General features: G+C 37.1%; 1 protein-coding gene across 11 annotated transcripts in view; it reads right to left on the bottom strand.

Moving 5' to 3' along the window:
• The window catches only part of Hmbox1 (homeobox containing 1), a 122,442-nt gene that overhangs the window by 46,988 nt on the left and 55,101 nt on the right, over positions 1–20,353 (bottom strand). For all 11 annotated transcript variants that reach the window (XM_051195515.1, XM_051195516.1, XM_051195517.1 and 8 more), the window contains exon 4: positions 13,958–14,043. In XM_051195515.1, coding sequence (XP_051051472.1) covers positions 13,958–14,043 — 86 coding nt within the window. The remainder of the gene's footprint in view (positions 1–13,957; positions 14,044–20,353) is intronic.

Here is a 20,353-nt window from a genome sequence, read left to right as displayed (position 1 = left end):
CACCGGACAGAAGATCAGTGAGGAAACAGAAACCAAGGAACAAAACACCCATTCAACACAGACAAACTCAGACATCAGCATCCATATCTATAACCACCCAAACCCAGATGCCTAAACAACAGTGTAAGAACACAGTCAACAACAGCCAAGGCAATATGTCACCACCAGAGTCCAGCTTTAACTACTACAGGAAGTCCTGAATATTTCAACACAACTGAAGCACAAGAAAAAGACCTTAAAACTTTATGAAGATGATAGAGGCCCTTAAGAGGAAATGAATAAATCCTTTAAAGAAACTAAAGAACAAAAAAATTGGAGGAGATAAATAAATTCCTTAAAGAAAGCCAAGAAAAATCAGATGGTAGTGGCGTATACCTCTGCTTGGGAGGCAGAGGCAGGTGAACCTCTGAGGCCAGCCTGGTCTACAGAGAGAGTTCTAGGACATGGCTACACAAAGAAACCGTGTCTCAAAAACAAAACAAACCCCCCCCAAAACAACAAAAACACCCAAAAACCAAAAATAAAAACAAGGAAAAAAAAACTCAAAAAACAAAACAAATAACAACAACAGCAAAAAACTAAACGGTTGAAGGAAATGACTAAAACTATTTAAGACCTGAAAATGGAAATAGAAGCAGTAAGAAAAACACAAATTGAGGAAATTCTGGAAATGAAAAATCTAGATAAGTCAACAGGAACTACACAGGCAAGCTTCACCAAGAGAATACAAGAGATAGAAGAGAGAAGCTCAGACATTTAGGATATGATAGAACAAATAGATACATAAGTCAAAGAAAATGGTAAATATAAAAATTTCTTGACACAAAACATCTAGGAAATCTGGGGCACCATGAAAAGATCAAACACAGAAATGCAGCTCAAATAGCCAAGAAAATATTTTAAACAAAACCATAGAAAACATTTTTCCTAACTTAAAGAAGGAGATTCCTATAAAGGTATAAGAAGCTTACATAACAGCAAACAGACTAGACTAGAAAGAAATTCCCCTAGTCACATAATAAAACACTAAACACAGAGAAAGAAGAAAGAATATCAAAAGCTACAAGAAAAAAAGATCAAGTAATGAAAAAAGGCAGACCTATTAGAATTACCCCTGACTTTTCAATGGAGACTCTAAAAGCCAGAAGGGCTTGTATAGATGTCCTGCAGATTCTAAGAGACCACAGATGCCAGCCCAGACTACTATAACCAGCAAAACTGTCAATCACCATAGGTGGAAAAAACTTTACATTCCACGATAAAGTCAAATTTGAACAGTATCTATATACAAAGCCACCCTACAATAGCTACTAGAAGGAAAAGGGGGTTAACTAACTACACCCATGAAAATACAGCAAATAAATACTTACACACCAGCAAAACCAAAAGAAGGGAAGCACATACACACACCACCACCACCACCACAACCAGTAACAACAACAAATTAACAGTAATTAAGAATCACTGATCAGCCAGGCGTTGGTGGCTCATGCCTTTAGCACTTGGGAGGCAGAGGCAAGTGGACCTCTGTGAGTTTGAGGCCAGCCAGCATGGTCTACAGAGCTATTTCCAAGACAGGCTGCAAAGCAAAGCAATACAGAAAAACCCTATCTCAAAAAAAAAAAAAAAAAAAAAAAAAAAAAATCACTAATCATTGTTATCTCTCAATATCAATGGACTCAGTTCCCCAGTAAAAGATACAGACTAGCAAAATAGAATGGATGTAAAAACAGGATCCATCCTACTACATACAAAAAGCACACCTCAATATCAAAGATGGTATTACCTCAGAGTAAATAAAGGGTTAGAAAAAGATTTTCCAAGCAAATGAACCTGAGAAGCAAATTGGTGTAACAATTCTAAGATCTAACAAAATACAAAATACATTTCAAGCCAAAATTAATCAAAAAGGGTAGGAAGGACATTTCATACTATCAAAGGAAAAATCCACGAAGATGACATTTCAATTTTCAACATCATATGCCCCAAATACCTCTATTCATAAAAGTAACACTACTAAAGGTTAAATCACACACTGAGCCCTTACACATTGACAGTGGGAGACTTGAGTACCCTACTCTCACCAACAGTAATCTACAGAACTTTTCACCCAAACACAAAGAATATACTTTCTTCTTAGCAGCTCATTCTAGGGAATCAGCCATACACTAGGTCACAAAGAAAACAGATACAAGAAAATAACCCCCTGCACCTACCAAATCATGGATTAGAGCTGGATTCCAACAACAACAGAAACAGTAGAAAGTCTTCAAACTCATGTAAACTGAATAGCTCTCTACTGAATGAAAGCTGAGTCAAGACAAAAAAATAAAGAAATTAAAACTTTTAAAAATTGAATGAAAATGAAAACATACCCAAAATTATGGAACACAATGAAAGTGGTGCTAAGAGGAGAGTTCATAGCACTGAATGCCTACATAAAAAAAAAAAAAAAATTGGAGAGATCTCATACTAGCAACGTAAGAGTACATCTAAAACCTCTACAAGAAAAAAAGCAAGAACATCCAAGAGGAGTAGATGGCAGGAAATAATCAAACTGAAAGCTGAAATCAATAAAATAGAAATAAAGAGTACAATACAAAGAATCTATGAAACAAAGAGTTGGTTCTTTGAGAAAAATCAGTAAAGATAGATAAACCCTTACCCAAACTAACTAAAAGAGAGAGAATATCCAAATGAACAAAATTAGAAACAAAAGGGGGATATAACAGCAGATAATAAGGAAATCCAAAGAGTGACTAGGTCATACTTTAAAAACTTACTTCACAGAATTGGAAAATCTAAGAGAAATGGATAATTTTCTCAATAGATACCACTTACCAATATTAAATCAAGATCAAATAAACCACTTAATAGACCTTTAACTCCTAACCAAAAAAAGTTCAGGGCCAGATGATTTTATTGCATAATTATATAAGACTTTCAAAGAAAAGCTAATATTAATCCTCCTCAAATTATTTCACAAAATAGAGACAGAAGGAACACGGTCAAATTCATTTTATGAGGCCATAGTCACCTGGATACCTAAGCCACACAAAGATTCAACAAAGAAACAGAATTACAGACCAATTTCCCTTATGAACATAGACACAAAAAAAAATACTCAGCAAAATACTTGCAAACTGAATCCAAGAATACATCAAGAAGATCATCTACCATGATCAACTGGGGTTCATCCAAGAGATGCAAGAATGGTTCAACATAGGAAAATGAATCAATGTAATCTACCGCACACACACACACACACACACACACACACAAAAAAAAAAAACCTGAAAGAAAACGTATGAAGTAGAAGCCCAAAAAAGCCTTTGACAAAATTACAACACCACTTTCATGACAAAAAAGTCCTGGAGAAGGATATAAGTGACATATCTAAACATAATAAAAAGCAATTTATAGCAAGCCAATAGCCAATATCAAATTAAACAGAAAGAAACTCAAACCAAAATCAGGAACAAGACAAGGCTGTCCATTCTGTCTGTATGTATTCAATATAGAACTTGACAGAACAGTAAGACAACAGAAGGAGACCAAGGGAATACAAATCGGAAAAGAAGAAGTCATTTGCAGATGATATGACAGTATGCATAATGACCCCAAAAACTCAACCACCTTATAAACAGCTGAATTAGTGAAGTGGCTAGATACAAATTAACTCAAAGTCATCAGCAGCCCTCCTATATACAAGTGACAAAATAGACTGAAAAAAAAAAAAAAATCAGGGAAACAACACCCTTTACAACAGCCACAAATAATATAAAATATCTTGGGGGTAACTCTAACCAAGCAAGAGAAATGCTTATATGATAAAATCTTCAAGTTGTTGAAGGGAAGAAATTGAAGAAGATATCAGAAGATGGAAATGAAGAAGACTACTAATGGTACTTCCCAGAGATAAAATAATTAGAGAGCAATAAGGAAATAGCACATGAGCAGAAAACAAAGCTTAACACTCTACCCAACACATGAAGAAAACACATCATTCTCAAATGTTTACCAAGATGACATTTACTCTCCTTTAGGGAATGAAATGTCCCTCAGGCCTCAAACTACAAGGATGTGTACACGGTACAGTATCCAGAAGAGTTGACACTATTTTCAGAAAGAATAAAGGGTATGTTCTCCAATTACCATCAATCTGGAATAAGGAACAGTGATGGAGTGCACACCTAATATGCACAAGATCCTAAATGCAATGAGATAAAGAAAACAGAAGAAAAAAAATTTGAGAAATTCAACAACATTTGGAAATTAAACAGTATTTTCCTAACCAATGAGTCAAGGAGGAAACTATAAGGAAATCACAAATACTTTGATATGATTAGAAATAAAATACTAAAGTGTGAGCGAGACAGGGCTTATGTCTTCAGAGATTAAAAAAAAAAAAAGGAAAGTCTGTGAACAATAGTTTGTCAACCAGGTCTGTAATCAAGATGAAGTGAACAAAATTCTAAGGGAAAACAAACTACCAACTACTCCCAACTAAATACATCAGAGCAGTGCTGCCCCAACTGGATCAGAGGAAAGAGGACCAGGATTTGATATCCCATATGAATGCACATGAGAAAATCATCAACAAAATACCAGAAAACTGAATCCAACAACATATAAAAAATTATACCATGACTACATGGGATTTACCTCATAGAGTTCACCCAACAAATCAAAGTCAACCAAAGTAACATTCGGTACTAATCTATAACAATATAGAAGAAAACTCCACACTATCTTAGATACTACAAAGCATTGGACCAACCCAATATTGACTATCCAACAGACTAGGGATAGCAGCAACCTAATGACCTGGATACAGCTGACATCACACATCATGGAGAAGAGAGGAAAGTTCTACCCTCAGATTTGAATTAATGAAGGGACGGTTAGTTAGTCTTTCCACTTTTTAACGACACAGGGGGCATCTCCATTACGAAGGAAGGAATAAAATCACCTCTTACCACATATGGCATGGTTCAGTATATGACATTGTGTGTTTATGTATAGGATCTTGATAGTCTAAAAGTAGTGTGACATCTTTTATTTAATTTACATATAAAAATTATTTTCTATAGGTGTAAGCATAGATATAGCACAATGTCACAAAAATGTTTCTGGTTTGTGTTTTGTATATATTTTTTTCAATTTTGAAGAGAAAAATCAATGGGTAAACATTTTCTAATAAATTTGAAATAGATCCCTTATAAATGTGGGATTTCCTTATTTTATAATCTATTAATAAACTCTGATCTTTACACCTGATGCACCTATCTAGCAATATGATACTGTATTACTTATTCTAGCTATCCTGTATATTTTAATATCCAGTAGAATGAATTTGTTGCAAGGTTTCTCCTGTTCTCCTTGAAGAATCTCTTATTTTATGTATTTTTTTTTTCTTACAGAAGAACTTTAGAATCCTGTTATCAAAATCAATAAAATCCTACTGTGATTCTGACACCAGGCAGTGTGGAAACAAGCTGTAACTCAGACTGAATCTTGCCAGGACATATTCTTTTAAAACTTGTAATGGGGTAAATATTTTAAAAATTGGGTCTGGGTTTCTTTTTACAAAACACAGGATGTATGCATGTCATATAAAAAAAGTAAAAGTCATTTCCACCCACACCCTCAACTCTCTCACTCACTCTGCTTATTCTTTTCTGGACTGACAGTTACACATAATGCAAATGTGTCGTAATTTACCTATTAGCATCCTTCTGATGAACACGTCAGTTATTGATAGTATTTTGCTATCATACCACATAAAATAAACATTCTTATATAGTCATCCTTAGAGATATAAGCAATCATTTCTGTAGGATTAAACTCCTGGAAGATAAATTACATAATCAAAACCAGAAGACTTAAACAAACAAACAAACAAACAAACAAACTAAAACATGTTGGTAATACAATAGTTGTATTTTAAAGAATAAAGTAAGATAATTCTATATTGGAGCTGTTACAGTTCAGTGACCAGCACTTGTCTAGCATGCATTAAGGACCTGGTTTACTCCCCAGTATGTGCACAAACACACACACTCCAAATGTTAATTTTATCTTGTATTTAGTTAACATTTACTGTACAGGGAATAAAGGAAAAAAACATGAAATTGTTAAATGTTAATAGTTGGTTAAATTATACTATCTAGAAGATGATATATTAACTACATTTTTGGTTAATAAGTATGACAATATTCTTTGCAAACTAATACAGGATAATTCCCAAGTTAAAAAGCATAGACAACTAACATTATATATGCAGGTTACCTACCTGGCACTAAAAAAGATTTACACATACACTTATTTGCTTATAAATGCATAAAATATCTCGGAAGAAAAAATATTTATCTCTTCAGGGAAGGAGAATAGTAAAATGACAGGAAGAGAAGAGTTTTCACACCACAACCTCTTCTGAAATCTGTATCACATGAATATATTTGCTAACTTAGAAAATTAACTTAGGCCTGGACAGATGGCATACACATAGTCTGCATAGGAGCTCTTTATTCTTTATGTTCATGATGTATAAGCTGAGGACTATTAAAACTGTGATTAACATATTTAGTCTTAAGTAGTCTAGCTCCATAAAGGTCAATCTGGAGAGAGATAAACGGGCAATGAATGCTGGTGAGAATTAAGGAGTCTATTCAAAACTGTGATTTGTCTCCTTACTGGGTATGGAGACAATTTATACTCTGGTAAGCGGATAATAAACTACACGAACCCAGGCCCTGCACAGCTGTAGCTATATCCTTGGCACTAGACTATACACATCCTCTCCACACTGACCTGCCTATGCTTAAGAAACCTGACTACAGCAAACAAGAAGCTACATGATGGCTTAGCCAGCCATCCCCTCACCTTGGCTTTCTCATCTGTAACTGCAGAACTTCACACCTGTTTCTCAATTATATAAAGCAGTTAGCATAGCATCTAGCACTTGCAAGTGTCACATCAATTACAGCTAAAAATAAAAACTCTTAAAAAGAGGTTCAGCCTAGAGGGTGCATATTGCTACCAAGCAGGCTCTAGAACTCATATCAGCCACTTGCCTATGACAAGGCTGAACCAGAGACTGAACACATGAACCAACAAAGATTAAAAGATATTAGCCTTAATATTATCAAATACATATATTTCAAAAACACTTATCTCCTGCAAAAATCAAGGCAAACTAGTGTAATATCCTTCAAAAGTCATCCACATAATGGAAAGCATTGGGAGTAAAAGGAAATTTTTTCTGTTAAAAACTGTCAATAGAAAACAGCATATTCCCAAGTGCTGGGACTGAAAGCACAAGCCACCACTGCCCGGCTCATGTTTTGCTTTTTACATGTTTATTGTTTGTTTATGGCCTGATCCCACATATTTCATGTTGATCTTGAGTTCAATCAAGGAAAATTCTGAATTCCTGATACTATGGCCTATATCTTCTTAGGGATTATAGGCAGGTGTTACCACCAGGCCTAGCTTTATTTTTTTTTTCTTTTTCCATTTTTTTTTTTAAACATGCATTTGTGTTTTGCCTACATTCTTGCATGTATGAGGGTGTTGGATCCCTTGGAACTGGAGTTCCAGGCAGTTGTGAGCTGATATGTAGGTGCTGGGAATTGAACCTGGTCCTCTGGAAGAGCAGCCAGTGTTCTTAACCACTGAGCTATCTCTGCAGTCCCCAGCTTTAGAGGGGAAAAAAAAAAAAATATTCATTTACTTTTGTGTGTGTGTGTGTGTGTGTGTGTGTGTGTGTGTGTGTGTGTGTGTGTGTGTGCGCGCATGTGGCAGTCAGAGGACAACTTTCAGGAGTCAATTCTCCCCTTCCACGAAGTGAGTTCCAAGGATGGAACTCAAAGTCATTAGGCTTGGGGAACATGAGCCTTTGCTCAGGGAGCAATCAGTACTCCCACCCCACCACCTCAATTTATTATCACCTAATGGTAAGAAAAAGTAAAATTATGTAAGAAGCGATTTACCTCACAAAGGGACATTGCATTTTAGGTACAGCTTTGTTAGTTGGTTTTTCAATCTCAGGTGATGAAAGAACAGGAATGAGAATTGTTGAGGGTGACATGAAAAGCACACCTGTGTATCATTTCAGCAGCCTTTGGCAAGCCTTGTGGGCATGTGAAGCAGTTTAAGATAGTTTCTGATTTAAGTTCAAATAGGAAACATGGTTCTCATTGAAAGACTGGCAACCAACCTAACATGAAAACTAACAACCTTCCATACTGCACTTGAGACTACGTAAGCCCAGTGGGACACATACATTACAGTGACTGCACAGAGCTGGTCTAAAACAGCCTCCTCAGAACTCACTGTACTTGAGCTTCTCAACCACCACCAGAGTGAGAAAAAACCAGTACCACATGGAGGAAATTAGTCCCAGGAGCTTTAAAACAAGAGAAAGCCCCAAATACATGACACAAAACACACTTATAAAACCAAGAGCCTGCTCAGAGAGAGTGTGAAAGCCTCTGGATAGAAATTGTAACTCCAAACATTCAATTTGAAGACAGTCATTACCTCCCACATCGAAGCCTGCTTGTGAAGACAGATACCAGACAGCTTTCAAACCAGATATCTACTTAAAGCCAATGAAATTCTGATAAAGATTTGTCAGATGAGCAAATGAATTATTTCTCACTATTTTAACAGGACAATTCCATAGTCTGATTTATGCTCTAGCAACACTACTATTCTAATTTAGATATAAATTCTACTTTTTAATAACAACTTTATTCATAATTGACAAAATTTCAAAGTGACACATCCGCTAGTAGGAAATTGATAAAGTGCTAAATCCAGACAACCAGATATCAATCATCAGTAAAAGAAAGTAAGTGCTTGAGCTATGAAGCGACACAGAGGAACCTTAAATGCAGTTAGTAACTAAAGAACACAGTTGGATGCTATCAAGATTTGACCTCAATGACAAGAAACTTTGGCAAAGATCCATGGTTGCAAGAGTTGGGGAGAGCAAAGAACAAACAGGCAGGGCACAGGTAACTTTGAGGGCTGTGAAATAAATCATCCTGTATGGTATTTCAATTGTGGACATATGTCAAAACCCCAAGGCAAGTACAACAATACCAAGAGGGGCCCTACTGTCAACTAGGGGTGACAGTTCTTAACATATGACATATCAGCATAGGTTCACTGACGGTGGGCAGTAACAGGGCAGGAGAATGGGTACACATGGTGGACTGGGGGGATTTTGGAAGTCTCTCAACTTTCTGTTCAATCTTGTTGTGAACTAAAAATGTAAACCGATATCTTAGTTGGCTTATAACACTTGGTCTAAATTCTATTATTAAGACAAAGAGCAATACAATTTTGTTTTTGCAATTGCAAAATAGTTAACTCATATACATTCTTTATTTTTGAGATAAATAACAAAGGAAGTGGCTTGCATATAGCTGGAAATGAAATTGCTAGGATTCAAGTAGATACAAGTGCCAAATGTGCTTTAGTTTAAAAGCAGACTAGAACTCGACAGCTAGGGGAAGTAAAGCTGCTATAGTGTGAATGTCTATTGCCACCCCAAGCCTTTTACTGAGGTCTTCTTCACCTTTAAGGTGATGATGCAAACATGTGGGGGCCTTTGGGCCCTCACTAAGTCACATCGGCAGAACTTCACCACCGAAAGACACAGCAAAAAGGAGTAGTGTATGAGCCAGGCATGGAACCTGCCTTAGCTGAGGATTTCCTGGTTCCCAGAACCATGAGAAATACATTTCTGTGTCTGTATACTACCCAGTTTATGACAGTTTGTTACAAGGACTAAGAACAATTATTTGGTCAAAGTCCCACATCATGTAAGTAAGGAAAATGAGGCTGTGGGTCACATGATGATTAAATGACAGAAACAAGGAACTCAGCGTCTGTTCATTTCCCACTGTACCCAGTCAATTCAGCACAACTGTTCTAAAATTCAGAGACATTAACTTTTTTCTTCCCTCACATGTTCACTTTTTTCTCAGAAGACATGACACCAATTAGAATATTTCTTCGGCTGATGAGCATTCACCAACCTTTGTATATTTACTCATTTATTTTGTGAATGCCCAGTATTCCCCAGAGGTCATCAAATTTTTTTGTTTGTTTTAAGAATTCTTAAACAGCCTAAGACAACATTTTACTGACAGTGAATATCAAATATAAAATGCATGTGTTTATTACTAAAGCCAACGCTATGCACACCACCCTATCATTGTTAGTGAGAAACTAGAATCTTGGCCGACCTCTCCCAGAGGTAAAAATCCACCCATGGTGGGAGCAGCTGTGACTGTGACGGAATCTACAAATAACATGCTGGGAATTCGGCAGGCACTGTTATTATATCCTGTTTACACTGTCATTTCTCCTATCAGCAGGATATTATTTATACAGACCCCACCCCTGCACTTCTTGTTTATCTTATTATAGAAGCCCTCCAAATCTATAAAAAGCAGTGTCTGCATTTGCTTCTGGAACAGGACATGTGTTGGAATTTTGCACCTTGCTACACTTTTTTATTTAGCATTTTCTGATGTTAGGTACCATCCGTTCTGATTTTTATCTTAAGGTTGACTTCACATATTAGAGTTGAACTCAAATGACTTTTGGAGAATCTGCTATAGAATGATATGTCTAGGTAATGGCCAGATTAGATTATTCCAGGGATGGGAATGCTTCCCAACCCAGGCTCACCCTGCCCTAAGTGGGTCAATCATAAGGGCTTCACTAACTCATTGTTCTTCCCAGACATCAGAAGTGCTGTTTCTGTTAGCTTCCTGGCTGGACAGGCTGGGGCACAAATGTGATTAATTCATAATTTCATGAGAAACACAACTCAGTGAGTTAGCCAATAGATGAATAATAAATTAGCCTGCTTATTAATTTCCTCATTTCGTAGATGAAAACAAAACAAAACAAACAAAAAACCCTGAAACTTTCCTACACACAAAACATACAGGATAGTTGAGCAAGCAATTATCGCCACAGCGAACCTTTTGACATGTGGTTTGAGCTAAACACAACCAGCTCCTCTAAGTCTCAATCTGCTCTACCAGGCAGTGAGGTGGGTGTGAAATGTTAAGTATTGAGACAGTGACAGACCCTCCGAAGAAAGGGCATCACTCAAGTGAGAATTAAACCTAAGGACAGTCACTGTGCCAATGCCAGTGCTAACAGAATGAGGTGTGGTTAGTAGGGATGGATAGAGATATGCTGAGGAGGTAAAGGCATCATTGTAAACCAAGAATTTGGGAGCATACAAATGAACAGGACTCTCAAAATGACAATCAGTTAAATTCAGCTGTGTGAATATACATAATAGAAGATAGCAATAAAAATGGATGTGAGGGTTGCATTATAAGAATTCCCTGGGCTGACAGGATGGCTGAGTGGATAAATGAGCTTGCTGCCAAGGCTTCTGACCCAAGTTCAATCCCTAGAACACACATGGTAGAAAGAAAAAGAAACTCTCACCCCAAAACATACACAGTGACACGTAAGCACGAACACCTGAGGAAAAAAAGTTGTTTTTTGTTTTGATTTTTTTTTTTTTTTAATTTTTTGTTTCAGACAATGAAGGGCCAAAGGTTGATTTACAGAAAGATAAACCCAATCCTTTGGAACAGAAACAAAGAGGAAAACCTCTTTGATGTGAAGCTGAGATGGGCAAGATATTTTAAACAAAATCCCATCATTACAGTGGTGAAAGGAAGGCCATGTGTACAACAGGTAACAAATATATATCTTGGCTTTTCCTTTACGAAATGGAAGATGATACTATTGAGTAAAGCCATGATAATCAATGCCTACTAACTGGCGTTACTGTTTGGAAAGTTTACCAGTTTCCTAGAACAGTCCTCAAATCTCAAATTACTCAGGGCATCTGACTGAAATGTAAATTCTACTTCAGCAGATTTTGAGGTGACACTGTATATTCCTCCTTCTCTAACAAGTTTTCAACTAACAGCAAAAACTGATGTTTCCTAGACTATATTTTGAATGGCAAGATGTAAAAGCATTTTCCAGTTTCCCTGTCTAAAATGGAAATATTTGATATACTGTATTTAACTCACTATGGTACAATGCTTTTAGATTTACCACCATGTCTGGCATAAGGAAGATCTTTAAAGGTATCTTTCTATGATTTGCAACAATGTTGGAGACCCATCCAAAGCTACTACTTTACAAGTACAAGACAGGGTTGGTTCAGAGAGCAAAAGAATTAGTCACAAAGCCTGATAAGGTGATTTTGATCCCAAGACTCACATGGTAGAAGGAGAGAACTGATTTCCTCAAGCTGTCTTCTGTCTTACATGCACGCACACTCTCATGCAACCAAGATGATGTAAGATTCAGTATATTCAATACTCAGAAATATTCTCTTCTGAACAAAATCAACCTTGCAATTCTATCATGCTACAAATTTGTCTGACCCCTTCTCCCGCTTGCAAACCAGAACATATACTGCTTATAGCCCTAAGGACTAAAGTAAAGGGACAAAAAGACAACATCCCATCATGGCATAATCTACCACATCGTGAGTTTCAGTAACACCTACATAACTTGCCCTCATAGTGTGTTAAACACTGTAACTTAGCTTTTTAAAGATAAAAATTAATAATTTATCTTATACACCCTACTAGCAAATACCTAAAGAATTAAATTCACACACCTTTCTTTACCATTAAGACTTCTACACAGAAGGATGGTTGTGTTTAAAAGTATCCAGAAACAAAGACATTCTTTATAAAAGTATATTACTAGTAAAATATATACACCTGCATGTATGTATTCATATCCTAAAGGGTTGGCTGACATTAGGTATTGGGAATGAAGTTTAATAATTTTAGCTCTGAAGTTACGCTTTAATCCAATTAATGAGCAGAAACCAGCATTCCCACCACAGAAGGAACATCAGTGCTGGAGGAACACAGATGCCAACCTATAACCACAAGGTATGAACCCTGAGAAGACCCAAGGCATACATTTGCAGCCGTGTGCAGAAAGGGGTGGTGGTGGTAATTACTGTAACTGTGTAACAACAAAACAGTGTAAATGTGCTGGTAGAACTTCTGGTTCCTCTAAGAACTTTAGAACTAAGGAAGAGCACACACCAACAGTGATGACACATCTACACCCAGATTCAAGAGTTGCATTTTTAAAACGTAATCTGGATAGAGAATGACACATATACACCACATGTCAGGGTGAGTTCTGGGTTGGGTGGAGAATGGGATGGGATATAAAGAACAACAGCAAAAAGACAATGGCGACTCTCGTCTTCTCAGGAGGGTGTGAGGAAAGCTTTCATGCACAGAAAAGGTCACTCAAAAGACACAACTTTCAGTAGGGGATGGTGGTGCATATATCCCAGCGCTTGTCAGGTAGCTGCAAGAGGATCAGGAGGTCAAGGTCATTATCAGTCACAGAGTGAGTTTGAGGCCAGCCTTAACTGCATTCCACCCTGTCTCAAGAAAAAACAAAACACAAACAAAACCAATGCTCCAACAACAACAAACCCCCAAAACAAAAAAGACTCCCACGACTAGCTTTTTCCTCAGGAGTTACTTTTTACTGGTAAAGTCCTAGATTTGATTTAGAGGATGGCAAAACTTTTAAAAATAAGAAACCGACAGCAGCTGATGTGGAGGTGCCACAGGCGCTATCATGATCAAAAGGAAGCAACATCCCTTTTCAATTATAAAACAGGGATTTGTTTTTCTTATTAGTAATGTTACAAAATTTACTAACATAAGTTAAAAAAAAAAAAAAAAAAAAAAAAAACACTGGAGCTCCCTGATCTCAGAGGCACTGGTTTAAATGCCAGTCACCACGCCAAGCCAACAGGGCTGCAGCACGGAAATGCAAGAGATATTCCAACACCTGCACAGATGGCAGAGACGAGACATGATTCTAGAATAAAGGGCTCTCCGGCTCTTACCTGTTACCTGTGCAACAACTGCTTGGGAAATCCTCCGATTGGCAAGAAAGGCTTTGATTTCCTCTTTTATCACACTGCTGTCCCTCCTAACAAAAACAGAAGACAAGACCAACAATGTATGTTGAAGGTAGAAATCCTCATCTTTGCTAAAAGAAAGGTGAAGCAGAGAGGTGGGGAGAACACAGAAAGGAAGGACACAAAAATAAAAGGGAAACAGACTAAACTTGGGTGAAAATATGAAATTACAACAAACCAAGAAACACCGAATACTCCAGTCCTGAAACGTCACACCACCAGACAGACACCTCAGTGAATGCCACTGTGGACACAAGTCTCATATGGAAGGACCATTCATTGCATGCTGTGTATAATTTAAATTAGGAACAAGGCTGCCACATACGGTACATATGGTCTCATTATTGGGGGAAAAATCGTACATAGAAGGCCTGGAAAAATAAAAAGCAACAGCAATGAAAATCAGCTGTAAGTAGATTGTGGGTTTGCAGGTTAATGGAGGAACTGTAGAAGTGACCGACACTCATCTTAAAACCTTGGAAATGCTTCAGGGGCAGAAATCAATACGATTCTCTCAACTGAAAATATTAGTATTGTAAGAAACACTCTTAGCTACTTCCTCTCCCTTCCTTCTGTATAAGCCCTTCCCACAAAGAATGTGGGATGGTTTGAAAAATTAACAGTTTCATATTATAAGTATTTATTACATATAATAAGTACACAGAATAGTTAATACTAAAAACTATATTATTCAACCTCGGTATTATATACTCTTGGTCCATTACAAACTTTACTTTATTTAAAAAGCACGTTTTCATAGATCAGACATCCTTAAGAATGACAAAGAACATTCACCAAAACAAATAATAAATAAAGGTTAAACTGGAGCTTAAAGACTATAAAACCAGAACACGATTTCTTATTCAAGATGAAAATTGACATAGAACCATGGTAGCTTATTATCTAGACAAGGTCAACAGATTAAGGGCCTCAGTTCGAGTCAATCTGCCATCTGCTCTCATATAAACCACAAACTAATATTCTTTCTCAGATGGACCTGTGCAAAAGAATTTAAAAAAAAAAAATCACCCTTTTATTTTTACAAATACTGCTTAGCCCCCACAAACTGCATACAATTATTACAATTCCATATCGATTTTTTCAAAATGTTTTGAGACAGGGACTCTATCTATCCTTCCTTTTTCCCTCCCTCCCTCCCTCCCTCCTTCTCTCCCTTATTTTCTTCCTTCCCACCTTCCCTCCCTTCCTTCTTTCCTAAGACAGGATTTCTCTGTATAGTCTAGGCTGTCCTGGAACTCACTCTGTAAACCAGGCTGGCTTTGAACTATCCTCCTGCCTCTGTCTCCTGAGCACTGGGATTAAATGTGTGTACCACTGCCTTAGTGGAACTCACTTGCTAGGCCAGCCTGAAGCTATTTAGTCCAGGTGGTGCTCAAACTCAAGGCAATCCTCCAATCTCAGTCTCTTGATGCTAAGAGAAAAGCTGCGGCCATCTCTCTCTCGCTCTCTTTCTGTCTCCCTCCTTTAAGTTTTCTGAGACAGTCTATTAGTCCATGCAGGCCTTGAGTTTACTGGTCACCTAGTCTCAGTATCCTAAATGTGGTCATTCCCGGCTTTCTCTCTTGTATAGAGTATCTATACTATAGCACAATTTTGCCTCTTGGCACAGTCTAAAATGTTCAGCACTAGTTATTTACAGTAAAACCTTTGACCCTTGATTTAAGACAAAGGCATCACAAACCTTTAAAAACTGTTTTGTGGACAAACCACAAATTTTATAGGGGCTCAAGTCTCACTGCAGATTGGAGAAGAAACAAAAGTATCCTATCCGAAGATGATACTAACCTGCAATTTAATTTAGACATGTCTTTCAGCCCCTTTACCAGGAAGGGATATGCACCCTGTTGGGGGTTGCCATATTCCCTGTGGAGCTGTGCATGTAGCCTGTGTACATGTGAGTATCCCTGTTTGTCTCTGAGCCCAGAGTCCACCAGTTTGCTTGACTGGCTGGCCAATGAGCTGCAGGGATCCTCTCAGGGTAAAGGCAAATGCCAGCATTGCCTGTCGTTTTTCTGGGTGCTAAAGACATTCCTGTGCTGCAGGCACAGCACTGTCTGGGGTGTGTCCCTGCTGTGGGGAATTTTAGAAAGAATAGATGGGACAGTGAGGATCCAATACTTAGTTCTATAATATCCCTGAGTTACTGACTGGAAATCCTAATCAAGTGATAAGGAGAAAATAAAAATTTAGCTGCCTAATGTAATATTTACAATTCTCTTACTTAAATTACAATCTACATGTTGAATATATTTCTCTCAAAATGCATGTCTCTATACCAATTATAAGCAAGAGACAACTTTAGCAATAGCTATTTCAGATGGCTTTTGTACACAAACCAAATCATTTGTCTTCTGACATAACTACAAAGTCAAGTTGAAATTGTATATAAGCTATTGCACTTCAACATACCAAATGATCTTGGAAAATGAAACTATATTTGAGTATAATTATTCAGATTAAATCTAAAAATGTTCCTTTGTAGGCAAAATGAGCAAATGGTATTTTTTTCTTGACTAATAATTTAAAATAAATTTAAACGAACTCATTTTCAATCAGATGTACCTAGAGCAGACACTAAATCATACAGAACAGATAACACCCAACTATGTCACCAGACTGTGAATTAATCAAAGCCTTGCAGTATAGCATTATTAAAGGACTGCAACAAGACAGGAGGAGTCTTCAATGTTTAGAAAATAGTAACCCAATCACCACCTACAAGAACATATTCTTATACATTATGTAGGTCTCTAAAGTATCCACAGTAAGTTTAAACACACATTCTTTACTGGTTTATTTGGCGGGGGGTTGGGGGAAGACTGAGGTGTGGCTAAAAGCCTAAATGCCTGGCCAGCATCCTAAGACCCACCCTGGTCTCTTTCTCTAGCCCCTCTACTCCTTAAAAGGTAAAAACATGCAAGGGAAAGGCACTTAATAAAGTTGTGCTTTGGTTTGACCATTTTTTAAACAAGAATATTAACACACTCCTTCCAAAGGTTTTCATTTCTATAGTTGGTGTGCATTACTTGTGCAAAATAATGGGTCTCACTATGGCATTTTTACAAATGTGTATAATGCACTTTGATCCAGTCATTTGTCTGCCATGATACTCCACACCCATCCTTCTCCACTCTTACTGGTCACCTCCCTCTACCCTTCTCAATTCCTCCTGGCCCTTTCCTTCACCCCTTCTCTACTCTTATTGGTTCCTTTCCTCTCCTCCATTCCTGTTGGTCCCTCTCTTACCCCCAAATTTCAAAGGGTTTTAAGAAGTCATGGATATAGCTTGTGGCAGTATGCTACCCCAGCATGTACAAGATCCTGTATAAGATCACTGACAAAAACAAAAACAAAAACAAAAAAGAAAAACCTTTAAAATGTTCCTCTAAGCAATGAAATAGAAAACTGAATGGCTGAATGATATAAACACATACACAAACATGCATATAATATATGCAAAAGACATTTCTTTGAAGTAGAAAGTTTTGAAATTATAAATGTATCATACAGGCATAAACTATTACTTCTATAAAATAGTTAGACAGGATCCAAAGAAAAGAAGAAACAAATGATCAGCTGTAGCTGTCAGACTGAAGTGAACATCTTAGACCAGGTACTTCAAAGCACCATGGACAAAGTACTCCCAGTCACTGAAGAAGAATGCCTGTTTGCTTGGGTTCACTAGGTATTCGCAAAACAGTAACACCATATGTCTTCACTATCCAGTTCATTCTACAGGTCTGGACTGGCCTTTTGTCTTCTTCACCCTCTCCTTTAACTGCATTCTACCTTGTGGAACCACCTATTTGCTAGTGTGAAATATCACTTACACAAATCTGACTCTCTTGTCTTCTATTCTACAGTATTTCCTCCCTTGGTTGAAAATTTGAGATTTTCCTGAAGAGAATGAGTCCCTTCTTCCACTCTACCACAATATCTTACATGCCTCAAGACTGTCCCCTTCTGAAGTTCTAATGAATTAAAACAAAAACCCAATATTTCTCTAGGTTCACTTTTAACTTCCAGCATAAGCAACCGCTTGATCTCAACTGAGGCACTTTAAGTGCATGCTGCTTTTTCCTGCTACTGTATTTATCTGGTAGACTTCCACAACAGGATGGAGCAGTCCCTTTCTAACCATCACTGTAAACAGCTTTTGTTTTTAAAACTAGTTAAACTCCACTACCATCCTTCTTGATGTATAAGAAATAATCCATCAAAAATGCCCGTTTGACAAATCACTTGTATGTATATGAGAAAAGGACTATGAGGCAGTGGTTTTGCCATTAACCCTGGATCACTTTGAATCTGAGCTTTTCCTGCCTCAGCCTCTGGAGTGCCAGGATATAAGTGGCACCATCACCCTGTCCTGATTCTAATGCTCCTTGCTTCTTGTTTTGTTTTGAGCATGGACGTGCTATGTAGCCAAGGCTGATTTTGAACTCACAGTAAGTCTCCTGCCTCCCAAGTATTTGGATTCCAGAGGAGTACCACCACACCTGGCTTTCTGATTACCTTTTAAAAAGACATGATGTAACTGTCATCTATCTAGAGAAGTTCTCTCTGATCACCATAGCTTACAAAAAAAAATCTATTTTAACAAAGCTAATTCTTAATATTTCAAGCATAGTATGGACACAATGCTCTATAGCCCATCTATCCTAATAGCCTAGAAAGTTCTTTCGCAAAAAATTCTGTCATATTCAGCATGGAGTTTTACAAATATAATACAAATTAATTTGTTTAATGAGTGATAAAATTATCGAGATTAAATACTGTAAAATGGAAAAATCTGATCTAAATTTCTATAACAGCTTTGAATTCTTATTTTCAAGTATGTTTATGTTTTCCAAATCAGGATGGAGAGGTTATTTATGGTGACTCAAAATGACACTGATTTGTTTTCTGGAAGAAAGCATATTAAAGGGCTCATATTTTAAAATGACATGCTTTAAGATGACTCATACTCCCTGAGTTAACACACCCTCAACATTCTTCTGGATGTTGTAAAGGGAGCTATGTCAAAGTCACCCCAAGACGAAGCAAACACAGTGTATTTCACAGCTGAAAGACACTCATGACTTTCTCCCTGTGCAGATACAAAGGACAATTTTAAGAGAGGACATTAAAGGGAGAGCTGTTCTGTATGCAGATGGAGGGAGAGTGCACACCACATAGTGGGTTATATTCTTACAGAGCACGAACATCCTGCCTCACAAGTAAATGCAGGCTGAAGTGCACCACACCACAGGCCTTTTCAGATTTTCCTTTTTTAAATTTGGAACTATTTTCATATTTATAATGAAATACTTTAGGGGCAGAGCCCATGTACAAATATAAAGTTCAATTATATTATAATTATATAGAGAGACTACATGTAATTTGGGAAAGTATTTTCAACAACTGTGTGGAGGAATCTGTTGTATTAGAGAATTTTTCACTTGTAACACAGAGTGCTCAGAAGTTTTGAATTTTAACATGCCATGGCTCAAGGATGATCAATTGATGCTTTAGTCTTAAGCATATACATAACCAACTTGGAATGAACTTGCAGAACTTTGTGCAAAATACTAACAAAATGTAGTATATGGGTGATGTAGAGCAACATGCTTAATATACAGCATTGCTAATTCCAATAAGCCTCACTTACATTATCTCAATATACGTATGCATGTATGTATGTGACCATATATATATATATATATATATATATATATATATATATATATATATATATATATATAAAACCACAGGAAGACACTGCTATAGTCTATTGTATTAGCAGATGCAGACACACATTCCTATGCATATACTTACATACTAATAGGACTTTTAAGATGTCCTAATGTAAAATGTGTTGGCTCTCACTGTTGGCTTTCAGTCCTTCCTAAAGTGATGCATTCAATCATTTACTGAGAATTTACATGCTAGTGTGGCTTTCTTCTTTCTTTTCTGATCCCAATTAAAAACTAGAAAAGATAATCTATGACTCTTTAACAAGTGATCAAGGGTACAGTTATAACCTGATGAAGCTGCACACACACAAATCTCCATTATGTACCTTTAAATTACATACTGTAATATGGATTCACTGGATTACAAAATCTGCAAAGCATGTCTGAGGACAGAGAACCTGCAGGCTCATGGATTTTACACATGACACAGGCAGCAGGAAGGCCTTCAGAGATCCACACTTCCTAGTAGAGCCCACCAATTCCAGGTCACTGTCATGTTGAGTGTTAAGTAAGCAGCAAGGATAGTACATCACTAGACAGATACAAAATACTCAGAAAGAGCTAC

The sequence above is a fragment of the Phodopus roborovskii genome, unplaced genomic scaffold (assembly GCF_943737965.1).
Source record: "Phodopus roborovskii unplaced genomic scaffold, PHOROB, whole genome shotgun sequence".
Lineage (NCBI taxonomy): Eukaryota > Metazoa > Chordata > Mammalia > Rodentia > Cricetidae > Phodopus > Phodopus roborovskii.
Note: the sequence above shows the minus strand (reverse complement) of the source record. Positions and strands in the feature narration are given on the sequence as shown.